This window comes from Poecilia formosa, unplaced genomic scaffold (assembly GCF_000485575.1).
Source record: "Poecilia formosa unplaced genomic scaffold, Poecilia_formosa-5.1.2 Scaffold189, whole genome shotgun sequence".
NCBI lineage: Eukaryota > Metazoa > Chordata > Actinopteri > Cyprinodontiformes > Poeciliidae > Poecilia > Poecilia formosa.
In genome coordinates, this window is record NW_006800128.1 from 791,749 (window position 1) to 809,046 (window position 17,298).

Sequence of the window (17,298 nt, forward strand, 5' to 3'; positions counted from 1 at the left end):
CTCTCCTCGGAGTCACGCATCACGCTGATTTTATATTATTATTATTATTATTTTTTTTTTTAGTATTATTTTTCCGGTTACACGATGCATCAAACCATATCAAATGTGTTGTCTACTTAGAGTTAATGCGCGCGGCGCACGGAGATCTGAGAAACTCGTCCCATAAACTCGACCAACCAGAATAGTTTCTGTGACGATTAAAAACTCAACAGACACGAAATGAAAGAGCTACTGAAGCAGCATTCAATTAAATCTCCCGTTTGTTGCGCATCTCCGCGCAGTGCAGCGGATTTACTCAATGTGCAGGGCCGGTCCAAGGCTGTATGAGGCCTTGAGCAGATTTTGACTAAGGGGCCCCTTTTGTTGTTAAAAATATCAGCACCTCTAACAGCTTCTGTGTTAGATTTAGTGAAATATGGGAGAAGGGAGTAGTTTAATTGGTCAGCCTAAAAAACAATAAGTTATAATGGCAGTTTACTAATTTGTATTTGTAAATTCAAAGATTAAACTCACAGCATCAGATTGTTGCTATGGTAACAAAACAATCTACCTATGAATATTGTTCTTTTAAGTTTTACAAAGTAAACTTGTCAGCTCCTTAAAATCTTGCATCTAAATGTTAAACAATTTAAAATGTTTTAACTTATGTATGCCTAAACAATTTAATCAAATTTAACAGGATTGATAATCTCAATAAACAAGTGTTACATTTGTATCTGTGGTCTGTTTTAAAATATTAGTGTTTATGGGGCCCTTGAAGCCCTTGGGGGCCTGATGGAGCCGCTGACTTAATTTGGATTAAATGGAAGTGAAAATTTGTTGATTTTAGACTAGTTGTTGGTTTAAATAGCATTTCACTGGAGATGTTTCCCCGTTACATATAATTACACAGTAATACTTTTACATTTCCTGTCAACATCTTTTAATACAAAAACATGGTGGACCGCCTCGACGCCCCGACCACTGGGCTTAGCAAGTTTACTGGGGGAAACCCTGCAGTTATATTACAATGTGTAAAAGAATATGTCAGCGTCTCATCTCTGTCTGATACAGGATTGATTCCAAAAGCTTGTTATTTGTGATCAAGGCTCTCCATAATCTAGCCTGGTTTATCTCCATGACATATTCACACCCAATCAAAAGTCATTCCCAGATTCAAGTTAATCCAAACAGGTGGTCATGCATTTGGAGTCGCTGTCCCGATTCTCTGGAACAATCTACTACACAATTAGATCTGCTGAGAACATCAGTCATTTTAAGAAACTTTTAAAGACTCACTTTTGCTCACTGTGCTTTCACTCTACTTAAAATGTATTTTCTGAATCTGCATTTGACCTGTTTTATGTTTTTGATGTTTTTTTTTATATATAGTTTTACATGTTTACTTCTTGTGTGCTTGTTGTAAAATACAGTCGGTACAACCATTTTTATAAAGGGATCAGACCTGAACTAGAAACACATAAGGACTGTTGTTGGTCTTTTATCACCTGAACAACATTTTCAGAATTAAATGACTTAAATTCCAGCAAAGATCCATGTTTTTATCTGTAATCAAATTGGTTACTGGAAAAGTATTTTCACTGCCTAAAAAGTCAACCAGATAGTTGCAGCTTATATGAATCAGTCTCCACAAAAACTAAAAAAGTAGATGTCACTTCTATTCTAAAGTTCTTAATCTGACTCCCTACTTTTATTCTAATATTAGTACCTAAATGACTTAGTTCCTTTCAGTCAAGGCTTTAATCCCATTTGTTTAGAGTTTCCTTTGACTATTTGAGTCACAATTCTAAGTACATCATTAATTTTAGTCTGTAATCCAACTTTACTTCACCCTTAATATGTCACTTTAATATTCAATTTTCTGTTTCATCATGAAAAGCACAATCATTGTGGTGCATCGATAGATAGGTTTAAATTTCTTTTTTTGAAACTTTTTGGCACATTTGATTGCCAGCAGAGGGCGCTCCATCAGAATGTGGATCTACTTGGTATAAGGGGCAGGATTGTAATTTATAAATTTTTTCAGACTTTTTATTTTGAATGAAGAACTTGAGGGAAGGATAACTGTCAGGGTTGCAAGTTGTTGCTCTTTACTTTGTGCATCATGGCAGCAGCTGCACTGCCTTTGCCTTCCCCAACTTCATCTGCTTTATTTTCATTTATGATTTTCTGTCCTCCTCTGGCTTTTCTTACTGCTTACTATCATCATCTTGACCCTTTTTTTTCACCTTCTCACTTGAACAGTTTGGAATAATTACCATGAAGATTTTCATTCTGGATTATTAAATATGCTGTCACATTGAGCTCCGTAGTTTGGCCTCACCAACCTTCTTGACGATTGAGGTTTTTGTTTTTTTCTGCTTTTATTCAAAGTGGCTTGATTGTGCCTTAATTCAACATTATTCTGCTTCATTAACATACCACTCACCTCTACTAAAAATGTTTTCCTAGCATTTATGTCAGTGTTTTAAATGCAGTGTAATGAGATCTGCAGGGAGACGATGTGAATAGAAATTGTGCCAAGTGGAAAATGACCTCGGGGCAAAAGAAATTCTCTTCTGTTTGTTTGTTGCTTGAATTGTCTTTCTGATTTTTAAGAAAGGTCCAAAAGCATTCCTTGTGTTCTCTTATCGCACCTTGTTCTGCTCCTCTCATCAGGCTCAACTTTTGTTAGTTTCCATTTCTGTACATTAACTATTTTCTTTTGTTTGTTTTGTTTTGGTGCTTCCCTGCAAAGAGATGTTAAAAGTCTGGCAGCCAAATAAAGGCCTGAGGGTGGACTTGGCTTTAAGCACTTCCAAAGGGCATTCCAGTAAACAAACATCAATGCAACTCGGTGCCTTTAATCTGCTGCTTTTGTTCTGTAATCACTTTAAGTCTGAGACTCAGCTGTACAGTTGAAACGGTTTACCTGTTAGCATGCTTCTTTTGCTTTCCACTTGTGTCCATTTTGTCATCTTTAAGAAAGAAGAGCTTTACCAGAGGGCAGATTGTTCACATGGTCATGCTCCCTTCTTGGCTGTTGAACTTCCTGTTTTTCTCAGCTAGTTCTGGTCTGAGGATCACATTTTAAATACTATAAAGCATCATCCATGTCCCTTTCCTTTTTCCTTCGAATGAAAGGTTAAGTATGTTTAATGAAATTGCACTAAATTGCAATATGTTCTTGCAATTCTGTTTTTGGTTTGAATGTGTTGATAAAGCAGCAATTACAAAGTGGCTTTTAAGAACATTGGGTCTCCCTAATACATTTCTTCTAACTACTATGAAAGCAAGCAATAAAGAGTTGTTTAAAGAGCAGTGTTTAATGCTTTAGTCGGTCAGGATGGGACACAAGAAAGATACTTCCACACAAAACATGTTTATATCTTTGTCTTTATAAACCTTTAAAGGTCCGTTTTTAAGCTATCCTAACTACAAAACATATTTCACTCTGCACTTAACGGTTCTCCTTGTTTCCTTTCACACATATGTCAGAAGTTTTATTCAGATGTTTGTCTTGCTGGTTATCTTAATCACCTCAACAATATCACAGTGAGAACAGCTAATAGTGCTAATCTTTCATGCAATGTTAGGTTGTTCAGAGATGACCTCACTGGTTCCTTTTGTCTTGTGCTATGTGTGTTTGTCATGCTAGGCTGTATAAATGTGTGTGGGTGTGTGTGTTTGTGTGTGAGGACACATATTTGTGTGTGGATGTAGCTTTGCTCGTATCAATGTGTCTGAGTCTCACCAGTCTCCTTCTGTCCTGTCCTGTGCTTTCTCTCTTGTTGTGTGTGAACTGGTTCGTTTAGCTATCGGTACTCAGCGGAGGAGGAGTCCCAGTGCCGTTGCCTCTGAGATCTTCGAACCTCACCTGGGTAGCCACATATTACAGGTAGGAATTATTCAATGCTTAAAATTCCTTTAATTATTGTTACCGTACTTACCCAATGTAGTAAATACACAAATCCTCTAAATTCCACTTTAATTTACAGTAAGCCTTTAACACTTTACAATCCTTTTAAAAATATGGTTTACCATATTATATGCAAATGTTGGGGTGATTTTATTTTACATGAAAATACTTGTGTTTTGTGTTTATTTCAAGGATTAGAGCCTTTTCAGTTCAGATTGTTGAAGATACTTTTCCTAGTTTCTCAGTATTATAAAACAACATCATAACCGCTGTAATGTGACCTTCTCTACACTTTACTACACTTTACAGCAAGAACATACAAGAAAAATACATTGTATTCTCAGTTGAAAATATTTTACTGCTACAGTCCCATTGTAAAATCAAACAAAATGCATTTTATCGTAATGTCTGATATTTGCTATTTTGGTCTACCTCCCTTATGAGTTGGTCTGTTTTTGCTTAAGGATTTGCTCCATATCCAGGTGAAGTTTACAGGTTAGTTGTATCACTTCTCCTGAGATCAGTTTTATGCAATGACAATAAAGTGTTACTGTTATTTCCAGCACCTCACAGTATTGAGATAAACATTTAAACATTTGAGTTGTGTATTATGGAGCACTTTAACTTCCCCTCCTTTTGACTTCAAATCAGCGGCCAAGGAGAATGCCCTCAATTTAAAGAAAAACACACCTGGTTAAATGCATTCCAGTGTTAGTATATCTAAAACCATCTGCATCATGTTTTCCTTATAGGTCATCTGGAAATAGATTTTTGATCAATGTACTGATCACAGTGTTCACTGTAGAGGCACTCTGTTTAAATCAGTAGGAATGTGCGCCTCATCAGAAGTAGCTTTCTTTATCATGAACAAAGTTCATGAACTTATAAGTTCTGAAGGTTGTTTCTTATCTTTCAAATTTCCAAATGCTTCATAATTTATCTTAGTGGAACTGAATTCTTAGAGCACTTTTACTACTTGCAAGTGTTTATTATCACTTAATAAAGTAGACTTAATGAAACATATAAATGCATTTACACCAAAATCATTGTTCCAGTTTAAACTTAAGCTTAAACACAAGACACAAGAAAACCCTGAATATAGAAAAGAAATTGTGGTGGTACTCGATTAACATGTTTAATTGCATTAATTGTGGGGTCTGTAATAATTAATTACATTTTATGAACAAAACAAGCAAAATTTTATGAAAAGCTTCACTGATAGGATAACTCCTTTCACATAACTTGAACACAATAGTCTTTTCCAGCTTCCTGTCATTTCGGTTTTTGAACCCCCAGAGAACCGAGAGAAGCTTCTTCATTGTGCTTCAATGTTCTTCATGGATGTTGCTTGTGCATCACATTTACAGGAATGAACATTTTGAATTAGTTCAAATCCTTTCCCTAAAAAGGATGCTGCAACATGAACAAACTTCATGGTTTCTACAAGCACTGTGGCGAAGGATCAATGGAATGGACTTGTTTAAATGTAACTTTGTAAGTTGCAGTAACTTAGTCCCCACACAGTAACTCCTCACACTTGGCTTGAATGTAATTGTGGAAATGTAGTAATGTAACAGGATAATGATCCTAAACTAGCAGAAAGTATCTTGCAAAATGATAACATTAGAAAGAGGTGTATTATAATTTTGCAATAAAAGTCCAAGTAGAACTTGACCTGAATCTTGTCTTGTCCATATGGACTTGTTTGTATCTAACAAATGCAGGTATGTAATGTATGCAGGTTTTCCTTCGTGCCAACAGACTTTACCTGCCCGCATCATTTGCTTATTTTAAAAAAGGGATTTTTACACACCAGTAATATTAAGATAGGTCTACAGTTGATGCATTGAACTGGGCGAAATGAGATGTGCACCAATTGCACTGCACCTGCCTGTTGGCCTCAATACCTTTTATTTCCAAATTATAATGCTCATGTAATTCTCGTATCTTATTCATTTTACTTTGGGCATTGGCCTAATCCCCCAAATGCTTTATTGAGAATTAATTTAAAAAGCTTAGGGTAACATGACTAAATTAAACAAATACTAGTTTCCCTCAATAACAGTGAAGATCAAGGAGTAGCAAATTTACTTTTATCAGTTTTGTTGTCCAGTGATATTTAATTCATAATGTCATCTTCTAAATCATAGACTTGTAAAACTGTACAGTCCAATAACAAAACCTTTTCAAATACTCTTTTTTTCTCACAAATTTGTCATTTGAATTATTTCCTATAATTTACTTGTCAGACACCAAATTATTCTTCATAATTATTTCATACTTTTACATTATTAGCCTAGTAATTCTTCTTAATTCAGCTTCAGATTTTACACCAAACAAGACTTCAATTATTCCTCAACATGCAGCTCTTACTGCAGCTAAGCTGGGTTATTAAATGGAATTACGAAAGTATGATAATGACTGGGTTATCATGGTTCATTCCCTGAGGTTTGTGTGTGTCTGTGTGTTTCTTGCAGCTTTAATTCCTAACATGCTCCACTCTTTATCTATTTAACATACAGCCCAAAGGCTGAGCTTTAAAGATCACAGCCAGGTCTATGCGATACCACAACTGCTCCAATCTGGTAGTGTGTGTGTGCGTGTGTGTGTGTGGCTCAATATCTTACCCTTTTTGTAAATGTGCATATATTGCTTTCTCCATTTTAAATTATTGCTCTCTAAATGTATGTGTACTCTGACAAGACAGACACGCACGCACACACACAAAACAGGACTGATCCATTAGGATTTTTTATGCTGTAGAAAAAGTAAACAGTTAACATTCCACATAATGCAAATTTGTGTAAATACACTTGCTCTCTTAACGAGAGCAAGAATTTAGGCACCGCAAATGGTTGCCACGGGAGACTAAAAAAAAAATTTCTTAAACATGCAAGAGAGAATCAAAGCAACACCCCAGGTATGTTTTTGATGAGGAAATAACATTACAATATGATATACAACATGAATAACATTAAAACATGTTCTGTAAAACATAGCATGTGAATATGTTTGCTGAAATATCTCCAAATGAAAGGCATCATGGTGAGAGCTACAGAAGGAATGACGAGTTTAGTTTTGATTGAAACCTTTTTTCCTAACAATGATTGAAACAAAAAGTGTAATCCTTTTCTGGTCCAGTCTCTGGTGTCATCCATGTTTTTGACTCAAATGGTAGAGCTGTTGCCTTGCAGCAAGAAGGTTCTGGGTTCAATTCCCGGCCTGAGGTCTTTCTGCATGGAGTTTGCATGTTCTCCCTGCGTGGGTTTTCTCAAAGGGTACTCTGGTTTCCTCCCACAGTCCAAAAACATGACTGTCAGGTTAACTGGTCTCTCCAAATTCTCCCTAGGTGTGAGTGTGTGTGTGCATGGTTGTTTGTCCTGTCTGTCTCTGTGTTGCCCTGTGACAGACTGGCGACCTGTCCAGGGTGACCCAGCCTCTCGCCCGGAACGTTAGCTGGAGATAGACATAAGCAACCCTCCCGACCCCACTAAGGGACAAGGAAAATGGATGGATGGTTCCAGTACTGTGTGGGTTATTTTAAAAACATAGTTAGTTACAGTTGGTACTTCGTGAAGAAATGACTGACATTACCAAAGTAGCTAATTACCAAGGATAGTTACTGATTGCTGATTGATTATCGGTTACTGATTGCAATAAAGAATCTTGTTGTTCCAGAGGATTCATTACATTACATCATTACATTTTATTTGCTTTTTATCTCTTTGAGATCAACATAATGTACTTCTATTCTTCCACTTAGAAAAACGTTACCTTGAAGTGTCTCTATGTGCCTTGTTGATGATGTGTGTTTGCTGTGTGATAAACCAACCAGTCTGCTGCTGGTTGGTTCTCCCTCAACCAATCAGAAGCANACACACACACACACACACACACACACACACACACACACACACACACACACACACATGCAAAACAGGACTGATCCATTAGGATTTTTTATGCTATAGAAAGAGTAAATAGTTAATGGCAGCAGTGGCTCATTTAGTGGTTTCATCTGGGAGAGAAACATAGCTGAACAGAGGAAATAGTTGTAAAATGTTCAGCTCTGCCTGTACAGTTTCTATGGCGCTGAGGTTGGGCCTAAGTGATGGCAGGTCTAAAACATTGACTCTGTTCTTCGAATGTCACTTTGTTGCTAATTTGGTGGGAAGCTTCAGGTCATGTTCTGTCTTGAAGACTTGGTGACCAAGCTTCAGCCTCCTGGATGAGGTCTTGAGATTTCTTCAATATTTCCACATAATGCAAATTTGTGTAAATACTCTTGCTCTCTTGATGAGAGCAAGAATTTAGGCACCGCAAATTGTTGCCACGGGAGACAAAAAAAAAATTCCTTAAACATGCAAGAGAGAATCAAAGCAACACCCCAGGTATGTTTTTGATGAGGAAATAACATTACAATATGATATACAACATGAATAACATTACAACATGTTCTGTAAAACATAGCATGTCAATATGTTTGCTGAAATATCTCCAAATGAAAGGCATCATGGTGAGAGCTACAGAAGGAATGACAAGTTTAGTTATGATTGAAACCTTTTTTCCTAACAGTGATTGAAACAAAAAGTGTAATCATTTTCTGGTCCAGTCTCTGGTGTCATCCATGTTTTTGACTCAAATGGTAGAGCTGTTGCCTTGCAGCAAGGAGGTTCTGGGTTCAATTCCCGGCCCCGGTCTTTCTGCATGGAGTTTGCATGTTCTCCCTGCGTGGGTTTTCTCAAAGGATACTCTGGTTTCCTCCCACAGTCCAGAAACATGACTGTCAGGTTAACTGGTCTCTCTAAATTGTCCCTAGGTGTGAGTGTGTGTGTGCATGGTTGTTTGTCCTGTCTGTCTCTGTGTTGCCCTGTGACAGACTGGCGACCTGTCCAGGGTGACCCTGCCTCTCGCCCGGAACGTTAGCTGAAGATAGACATAAGCAACCCTCCCGACCCCACTAAGGAACAAGGAAAATGGATGGATGGTTCCAGTACTGTGTGGGTTATTTTAAAAACATAGTTAGTTACAGTTGGTACTTCGTGAAGAAATGACTGGCATTACCAAAGTAGCTAATTACCAAGGATAGTTACTGATTGCTGATTGATTATCGGTTACTGATTGCAATAAAGAATCTCGTTGTTCCAGAGGATTCATTACATTACATCATTACATTTTATTTGCTTTTTATCTCTTTGAGATCAACATAATGTACTTCTATTCTTCCACTTAGAAAAACGTTACCTTGAAGTGTCTCTATGTGCCTTGTTGATGATGTGTGTTTGCTGTGTGATAAACCAACCAGTCTGCTGCTGGTTGGTTCTCCCTCAACCAATCAGAAGCAATTGTATGTTTTTACCCCCTAGCTTCCTGTAAGATGAAGCTAGGCCTGTCGCGATAAACGATAAATCAATTAATCGCACGATATATTAAACCTATCCACCTCATTTTAATTATCGGCTCTATCGTCTCTTCCTGCCTTTTTTATTTCTATTGATGACACTGAATTAAAAAGGCTCAGCTCTGGTGCTCTCCACTGACCTTCCCTTCCTCATTTCCTCAGTGTAATGTCCAGCTCACACTACACTAGTTGTCGGCCGACTGTCGGCCTATTTTCAAAACCTGAGATCACACATTAGCCGACAGACATCCTAGGTATAACGGTTTAATCGGGTTCGTCATGCCGTGTGGTGTCCAGCCACATGGGCACAAAATAATGGCTACAAGTCCAGTTAACTAATTTTAAAATCGGGCATTAATCAATGCTTTACTAGAATCTACCTGTGATGCATGTGGCTAGAGTCAGCGTAAAGTTCTGACTGAATGAAAATCATTATAACCTATTTATGTCACATTAACGAAGAACAACTGAAAACTTACCGGGTTTATCAGCTGCGGTAGCAATTTGGCTCCAACTCCTCTCCTTGTCATTTCTATGTTCTTTGCATGAAATGTTGAATAAATATTAATGTTGTTTGCACATATCTCCGATGTCCGATGGACTTCGGGTTGCACCGTGTCAGCCGTTTGGGATTCCCCTTTGTAATTTCCCCTCACAAAGCACGGAGGATAATCTGCGCATTCTGATTGGCTACCTGTCACATTCAGCGTTAAGCTCCCAGTCGAGGAAAACGCCTTATTTAGATCAGAGCGGCCACGACGATCTACCATAACACACCACACACTGCAGGATGATCGCTTACGAAATCACCAGCAAGAATCTTAGATCGGCCAACGACCTAAGATTGTGATAAGGAGAAAATGGGGGCAAAAAATCGTGTAGTATGAACTATTGCATTAGGTAGTCAGATGTGTCCATCTTCTTTATTTAAATCTAGTGATTACTGAAAGGCAATATAGTATACAGACTTCATAATCTGCACTCTTTTGGTTGAATGCAGTATTTATTTCCACTTTGGCTTTTTGTTTAGTTTTTATTCAAGTACGTTTTTTGTTAATGGAGACTGAGAATCCATTTTATTTTTGTTTTTGGTTGTTTTATTTATGTAGTTTATTAGTTCCAGTGTTATGTGTTCTTTTGCAAATAAAGTGTATCTATCTATGGCAGGAAATCGCATGCATTATTAGTCATTTCCATTAAATCAGTGTCAAAACGTCTTGAAACAATATTATCGTTTATCGCAATAATTTTTTAGACAATCGTCCAGCAAAATTTGTTATCGTGACAGGCCTAGATGAAACTTCAGCTGCACCAGTTCTGAGTAATAGTTTTACTAGTGTGACTCATATTATTATCATTTTATTATGACAGCTTTGACAAGATGGAGAATAAACTAGTTTATTACCTGTTACTAATAAAACTATTGATGTTTATTCCCATCATTGAACACAATAGGTTCACATAGCTGCAACCTCAGCATAGATCATCAATCTAGACATGCCTGATTCTGACTGGTTCATTTAAATGAAATGTGTTGAAACAGAGAAACATTTTACACAGAAATTAAGGGAAAAAAAATCAACATCCCTTGTTTTTGTACAACTGCTTATACACATTGACAATGCATTCTTGGTCTTTTTTGACCAAGTATAGGTTGTCTGCATGATAAATGCTGAATATTTAAAGGCATGTCACACTTGTTATTGTTTGATTTATCTGGCCAATGTGGTGGAAATAACCAGAGGCAGAGTTTGACATAGAGCAGTTTGAACGTATGATTTGTTTGCAGATTCAGGCGGCAGCATCTTTCCATTAGATCAGAGCTTGTTACTGTATGATCAGAGGTGATACATCAGCCCACATTGGTTTATGCACTGCTCACAGAGCAAACTATCAGAGCGGGATGGAAGCTGGAAACTAACGAGTACCTTTCCAGAACTCCCACTGGTCGGGACGTCACTGCTTAGTGCTGCTTACAGCTGTATCTATTACGCATCTTTATCATTGCATGTGTTCTTTATCTGTCCTACTTCACTCTGACAGACAGCCACCACACAGAGGAAGAGTGTCACCGTGACAACCCGTTCTCCTTTCCGTCCGCTCTGCACATCATGTTGTCATGTGTGAGTGTTAACATGGAGCTGGAACAAGACAAGCTGCCACGCATCAGCTCACAATTTTGAGTGTAGCTGCCATGTTGAGCCTGTACGTGTGTGTGTGTGTGTGTGCGTGTGTGTGTGTGTGTTAACACCATGCTCTGATCCTTCAGGTGGAGACATTAGACATCCCCTAACACCTCGTTTTAATCCCTGGAGAGTCGCTATGACAACCATATGAGACAGAGCAGATTGAATCCAACATGAGATAAGGAGTGGCAGAAACAATGTGGAGCCTTTCTCACCTGGAAGAGGTGTGTGTAGCTTTCAGGTTGATAGACATTTTTTTAATTGTGTTTTTGCTTTGAATATGTAAAGATTTACACTCTATCTCCTTCCATTATGTTATTGAACATATCCTAGATTGTCCTTATTGTGAGGCACTGTTAACTTGAAACGTTTTTAGTGGGGGTGGTAAGCTGTTGTTAACCTGAGGACCTGTAGACCAGGAGGATGGTTGCTCATTGATGTACGAGACCATAATGGTTTACATTCTCCATAAAAAGCTCCACAGAAGATGATCAGCAATACAAAAGCCAAAAAAACACAGCAGAAAGATCAGGGAGACAGTTTTGGTGAAGACATCCAGTAAAAGTCTCAAAGTCAGGAATCAAACCCAGGTTGAAGATTGTACGCTCTGAATCCGGGGCGTCTGTTATACGTCACACACCTCCACGCCATGCCACACCACCACGCCATGCCACACCACCACGCCATGCCACACCTCCACGCCATGCCACACCACCACGCCATGCCACACCACCACGCCATGCCACACCTCCACGCCCTGCCACACCTCCACGCCATGCCACACAACCACGCCCTGCCACACCTCCACGCCATGCCACACCTCCACGCCATGCCACACCATGACTGCATGCTGTACCACGCTACACTTGAATTGCTCCTATTTTATGTTCTGTTAAGGTGTCTGTTATTTTGTTCAGCCAGATTCGTGAGCTGTTGTTACCCAGTTAATTGATCTCACCCTGTCCCTATTCTAGTAATCACTCCTCCTCCCAGGACTCATAGTCCTCATTCATTGTCAGATCCTCTTCCTACCTCTCTTGGTACTCACCCATTTCTCTTCTTATTTGTCTGTGTTAACTTATTCCCTGAGCTTCATTTATTTGAATTTTGCCATCATCTTTAGCCTTCCTTTATTAAAGTTTTATTTTAACATTAAACATTTTGACTGATTGTCCCTACTTGTTAATTTCAGGGTCAGAAATGACAAGACACTAATTTTACCCTGTACAATTTGAAATGATACAAGCACTAATTTGGCAGGAATGTCATTTTGTGGTTGGGTGTGTTTTCTCCAGGGAACCAGAATAATCTTACTTTCAGCTGGAAATGACATTTTAATCTCCCCACTTAAACCTGTTTGAGTTTGTGTGTCACATGCTATGTAAACCCAGATGTGTTCATGAAACATTGCAAGAAACACATCGTTCTCCGGCCTTTTCAGCGGAGAAAGAAGGCCAGACTGTTGGCAGCAAATTGGCCTCATTAATCTCCAGCCTAATTGATTGTGAGAAGTTTGAGGATGACATTTTAAGAAAGCCTAGCGAACAGGGCGTAGTGTGATTGATTTGGCTAAAACGCAGCGCTAATGAATGCCAGCCAGTCACTTAGGTGGTAGAGACCAGACACTAATATCAGAGAGATTAGGCCAGAGAGGTTGATAATGCTTAATGAAGAGAGAGCAAGAGTGAGAGAGAAGCATCATTAAACAGCATGTTCAGATTGTATTTGAATGAACTTTATCCACCATAAATAGAGATCGTTGTGTAAGAAAACTTGTCTTCTGACTTTATCTAGTTGTAAGTTTTACTAAGGCCTGTATTGTAAACAATATCAAATCCTGGCTGAGATCTTTCTCTCTGCACTGTGCATGTTGTCCCTTTACACACAAGTTTTCTCTGTGTTCTGCAGCTTCCTTCCACGCCCTCTCGTTCTCTGACTGTTGATGGAGGAAGTTGCCTTCTGACATAGAGTCTATGTCAGAAGGCAACCACAGTGTGGTTTATCTGCAGATAGCTTGAGATCATGTTCCAAACTGAGCAACTCATCCTGGCGAACATAGAATGGTTCCAATCTAGAAAAGCTTAAAAGTTCCTTCTATATATTTGTCACTTTAAACATTTCAGTGGTTTCCTTCTTCAGACTTATTTTGGTTTTTATTGTGCTTCCAACAAATATGACTACAGTATTAAAAAAATATATATTTATTTTTACTTTTTGAAGCCTAAAATATATTTTAGAATGTTTCAATTTGAGTACATAAAAAAGCAAAGGCATTTTTTTGTTGTTGTTGCTGATCAAATGAAACTGCTGTGGTGTTTTTGGACTTTAAAGAACAGATTGATGTTTAGTTCTTTAAAGTTGCCATGTGGTGTTTAAGGATGGTGAGCAGCAGGCAGACAGGAACTAATTAACCAGACTGGGAAAGAAGGGATCAAAGTACACCTGTGTGCTCCTTAGTCTAAAAAGTGTGAAAAGAAGTTGAACAATATTTTTTTTCTTCGTTACTAAAGTTGAACAGCAAGGTAGGAAAGAAGAAACTCATTTGTGAGTGGACAGCAGTGGTGGAGAAAGTACTCAAAAAATGTACTTAAGTAAAAGTACAAATACACAGACAAAAATGTACTCAAGTAAAAGTAAAAGTACCACATTGACATTTTACTTAAGTAAAAGTAAAAAAGTACTGGCTTTTATAAATACTTAAGTATTAAAAGTAAAAGTACTTGCTGAATGCATTACCTAATCCCTAATACTATATTTATTAAGTGAACCGATCGTATTTAATTTTAATACATTAGAAATGTGCCATTTTAATGAACAATGCCACAGATAAAGCATGTTTCTATTATGTTTACTCTGTAACATAGTTTAGTTTGGCAGGGGAGGACATGGAACCAAGGAGCCAAGTAGCAGAGTTGTAGTCTAGAGCACCGAACCCAAGAAAATCAAGACCAGCGCCCTGCGCTACATGAGAATAAAATTAAGTGCACCTATCAAAATTGCTATCAAATTGATCTGAAAGATCCACTTTCCCACAAAAACACCTAGATATTAAATACTTAGGTCTGAAATAAATTTAACCAGTATCAATTCAAACTCTTCTTCATTCTGTTTTGCTCTCATCTCTGTGCCACAATCCGCAGAGGTCTCCTTCCATCCCTAAAAAAAAATAACGCCCTGGGCGGTTGGCCATATTGCCCATGTCAGAAATAACAACTCTACACTATTAAACATAGTAATTAACAACGTTCAACTATGAACACTGTCCAAGGCCCAAAAGGCAAGAAATAACCAAGCAGAAGGAGCACCATGACTGTTTTATAATCCCTCCATGTCTCCCACCATGACACGTGACGAAAACAAAGAGCAATGAGCATGCTCTGTATTCTTACATTCTTGTTTTATTTGTTCGCCAATTAAATAAATATAAATATATTTTAATGAAATAAAATAGCTACTGCAGTGTACGGAGAGCATTACAAGAACAACGAACGGCTCTCAGTGAGGCTTCAGTCCTATAGGATTTAGTCAAGATCCGTCCAGAAGAAATGGATCGTTCCTGAATGTCATATCAATATATTGCACTTTGGTCACAGCGTTGTCCCATATGTGAGACACCTCAGTCAACACCTCCACACAATAATTCAGCGCATGAGCAACACTTTTTTTCATTGTAGATGCAACGTGTGTCTCAGTCAGTACAGCTAGCTTTGCTAGCATCACGTCCACAGATCTTACCTTTCTTTAAGCTTTCCTTCCAAGTGACGCTAAAAATTGGACGAAGTCCCCAGCGTCTGTGAAAGCGAAGCGCTGCTGATTTTACATGTCGCCATATCTTATGGTTTATGCAGCGCTATTATATTACTGATGCTCTGAGCGTGCGCTCAGAGGAAACTGACGTGCGCATGTCTTGGACCTCGAGTAAAGGTGGAGGCGATGGGTGACAACAGACACTAAGTCACGTTATTGCTTGGATTTTACGGCGCCACCTTGAGACCCTGAACTTCACATTTAACAGAAAAAAAGCTCAACGCAACTTGGATGTAACGAGTAACGCGACAGTTTTGTAGAAATGTAGTGAAGTAGAAAGTACAGATACTTACTGTAAAATGTAGTGGAGTAAAAGTAGAAAGTATCCATTATTAAATCTACTTAAGTAAAGTACAGATACACGAAAATTGTACTTAAGTACAGTAACGAAGTACTTGTACTTCATTACTTTCCACCACTGGTGGACAGCAGAACTTTTCAAAGCATATTTACTGTATAGATTAGTATTTTGGGCACAGAAATGGTGAGGAGCAAATTGGGTTAGTGAGAAAGGAAGATGAGATGATAGCAACACTTAAATTCTAGATATCTACAATTAGCTTATAACTAATTTATAAGCTAATTTTAGACTAAATGTATCTCTAATTACATTATAAATATATCAAATGATATCAAATTTACCATGAAGTTGTAAGGAAGCTTTATTTCAAGACATAGGTCAGACTAGTGCAAATTAAATTCCAGATAACTACAGACATTTCTTAATTTAGATTAGTCTTAACTCATAATTACGTTTGAGGTATCTTGAATGGTTTTACAGGTTTGTGACCCTTCAAATAATGAATCCGGGGAAGTCATGGGCGATATCAAGGACATTTTGACTTGTCAAGATGTGATTGAAGATTTCTGGAATTATTCATTTTACTAGTCACATTGTGAATGCAAATATCAGAAATTATCATCTAGGATAGTCAATATTTTTAGATGTCTAGAAGGTAATTGCAATAGTCAGGACATAACATGGTTTTAACATAAAACTGCTTTTATGGTAAAACAGCTTGCCATACTGAAATCCACTTCATGCTATTCAGCTCTATGTTCAGTCAATTTACCATTTCCTCTACATTTATGTTGGCTGGAAAATAGTTTGAAAATCTGATATATAATCTGTCATTCATTTGTCCCCAAAAAGCCCCAAAAACATTGTTCTGTAGGAAATGGGAAACATGCAGGGTGAACCATTTCAGCGCAGTTATTGATTTGTTTGACGTCCTCACCGTCAAACAATTTTTTTTTCTTACATTAGACGTAAGGAAAAAAAATGAACTAAAGACTTATTACTCTGTTTTTCTTTTTAAATAAATTTGCAAAAAATTTTGTTTTATTTTTTTTTCTTTTTCTGTCAAAATGGGATCCTGAGAGAGCATTCATGAGAAATATTATGAACTTTTTTTAATTTGGCAAATGGCTGCAATGAGTGAATAATTTAAAGGGATCTGAATACTTCTTGTATCCACTGTATATACACTATGTCTATTTTATCTATAAATTGCAATAATCTTGGCATGTTAGAGATGCGCTTGAACAGATCTTTTTGTAGGACACAAGTGAATTTAAAATTTTATATTTTTGTGATTCATTTAGGTTTCAAGCTTTCAAATAATTCCACTTATATATGAAATTTGCTCTTTGAACTTTCTTCTGTTGTTCTTCTGTTGTGTTAATCTTCAGTAGCGTGGATGAAGGTGACATTTTCAGTTTTTTCTTTTCTAGATCTGTAAACTGTATCTTAAAACTAGGTAAGCTTCTCACAGTATTTCACATTTTGTTACATTAAATGGCAGCAAAGTATCAAACATTAAATTGCAATTTAATGCTGCGTCCATGAAGGACCTCTAACTGTCCTGTTTGACAATGTCAGAATCTGTGGTCGCCTTCGCCTGCAGCTGACATGCTACCATCTTGTACTGCAGAGCATAAACCAGATGTAAAGTAGCCGTGTGTTGTCACTACAGTAAGTGGGAAATTAAAAATGACAGCAAACA

The 17,298-nt window shown here is 37.7% G+C and overlaps 1 protein-coding gene across 3 annotated transcripts in view; it reads left to right on the plus strand.

Annotated features, from left to right (window-relative positions):
* npas3 (neuronal PAS domain protein 3) overlaps positions 1–17,298 on the plus strand; it is a 308,598-nt gene that overhangs the window by 152,965 nt on the left and 138,335 nt on the right. For all 3 annotated transcript variants that reach the window (XM_007566262.2, XM_016678753.1, XM_016678755.1), the window contains one exon: positions 3,795–3,877. In XM_007566262.2, coding sequence (XP_007566324.1) covers positions 3,795–3,877 — 83 coding nt within the window. The remainder of the gene's footprint in view (positions 1–3,794; positions 3,878–17,298) is intronic.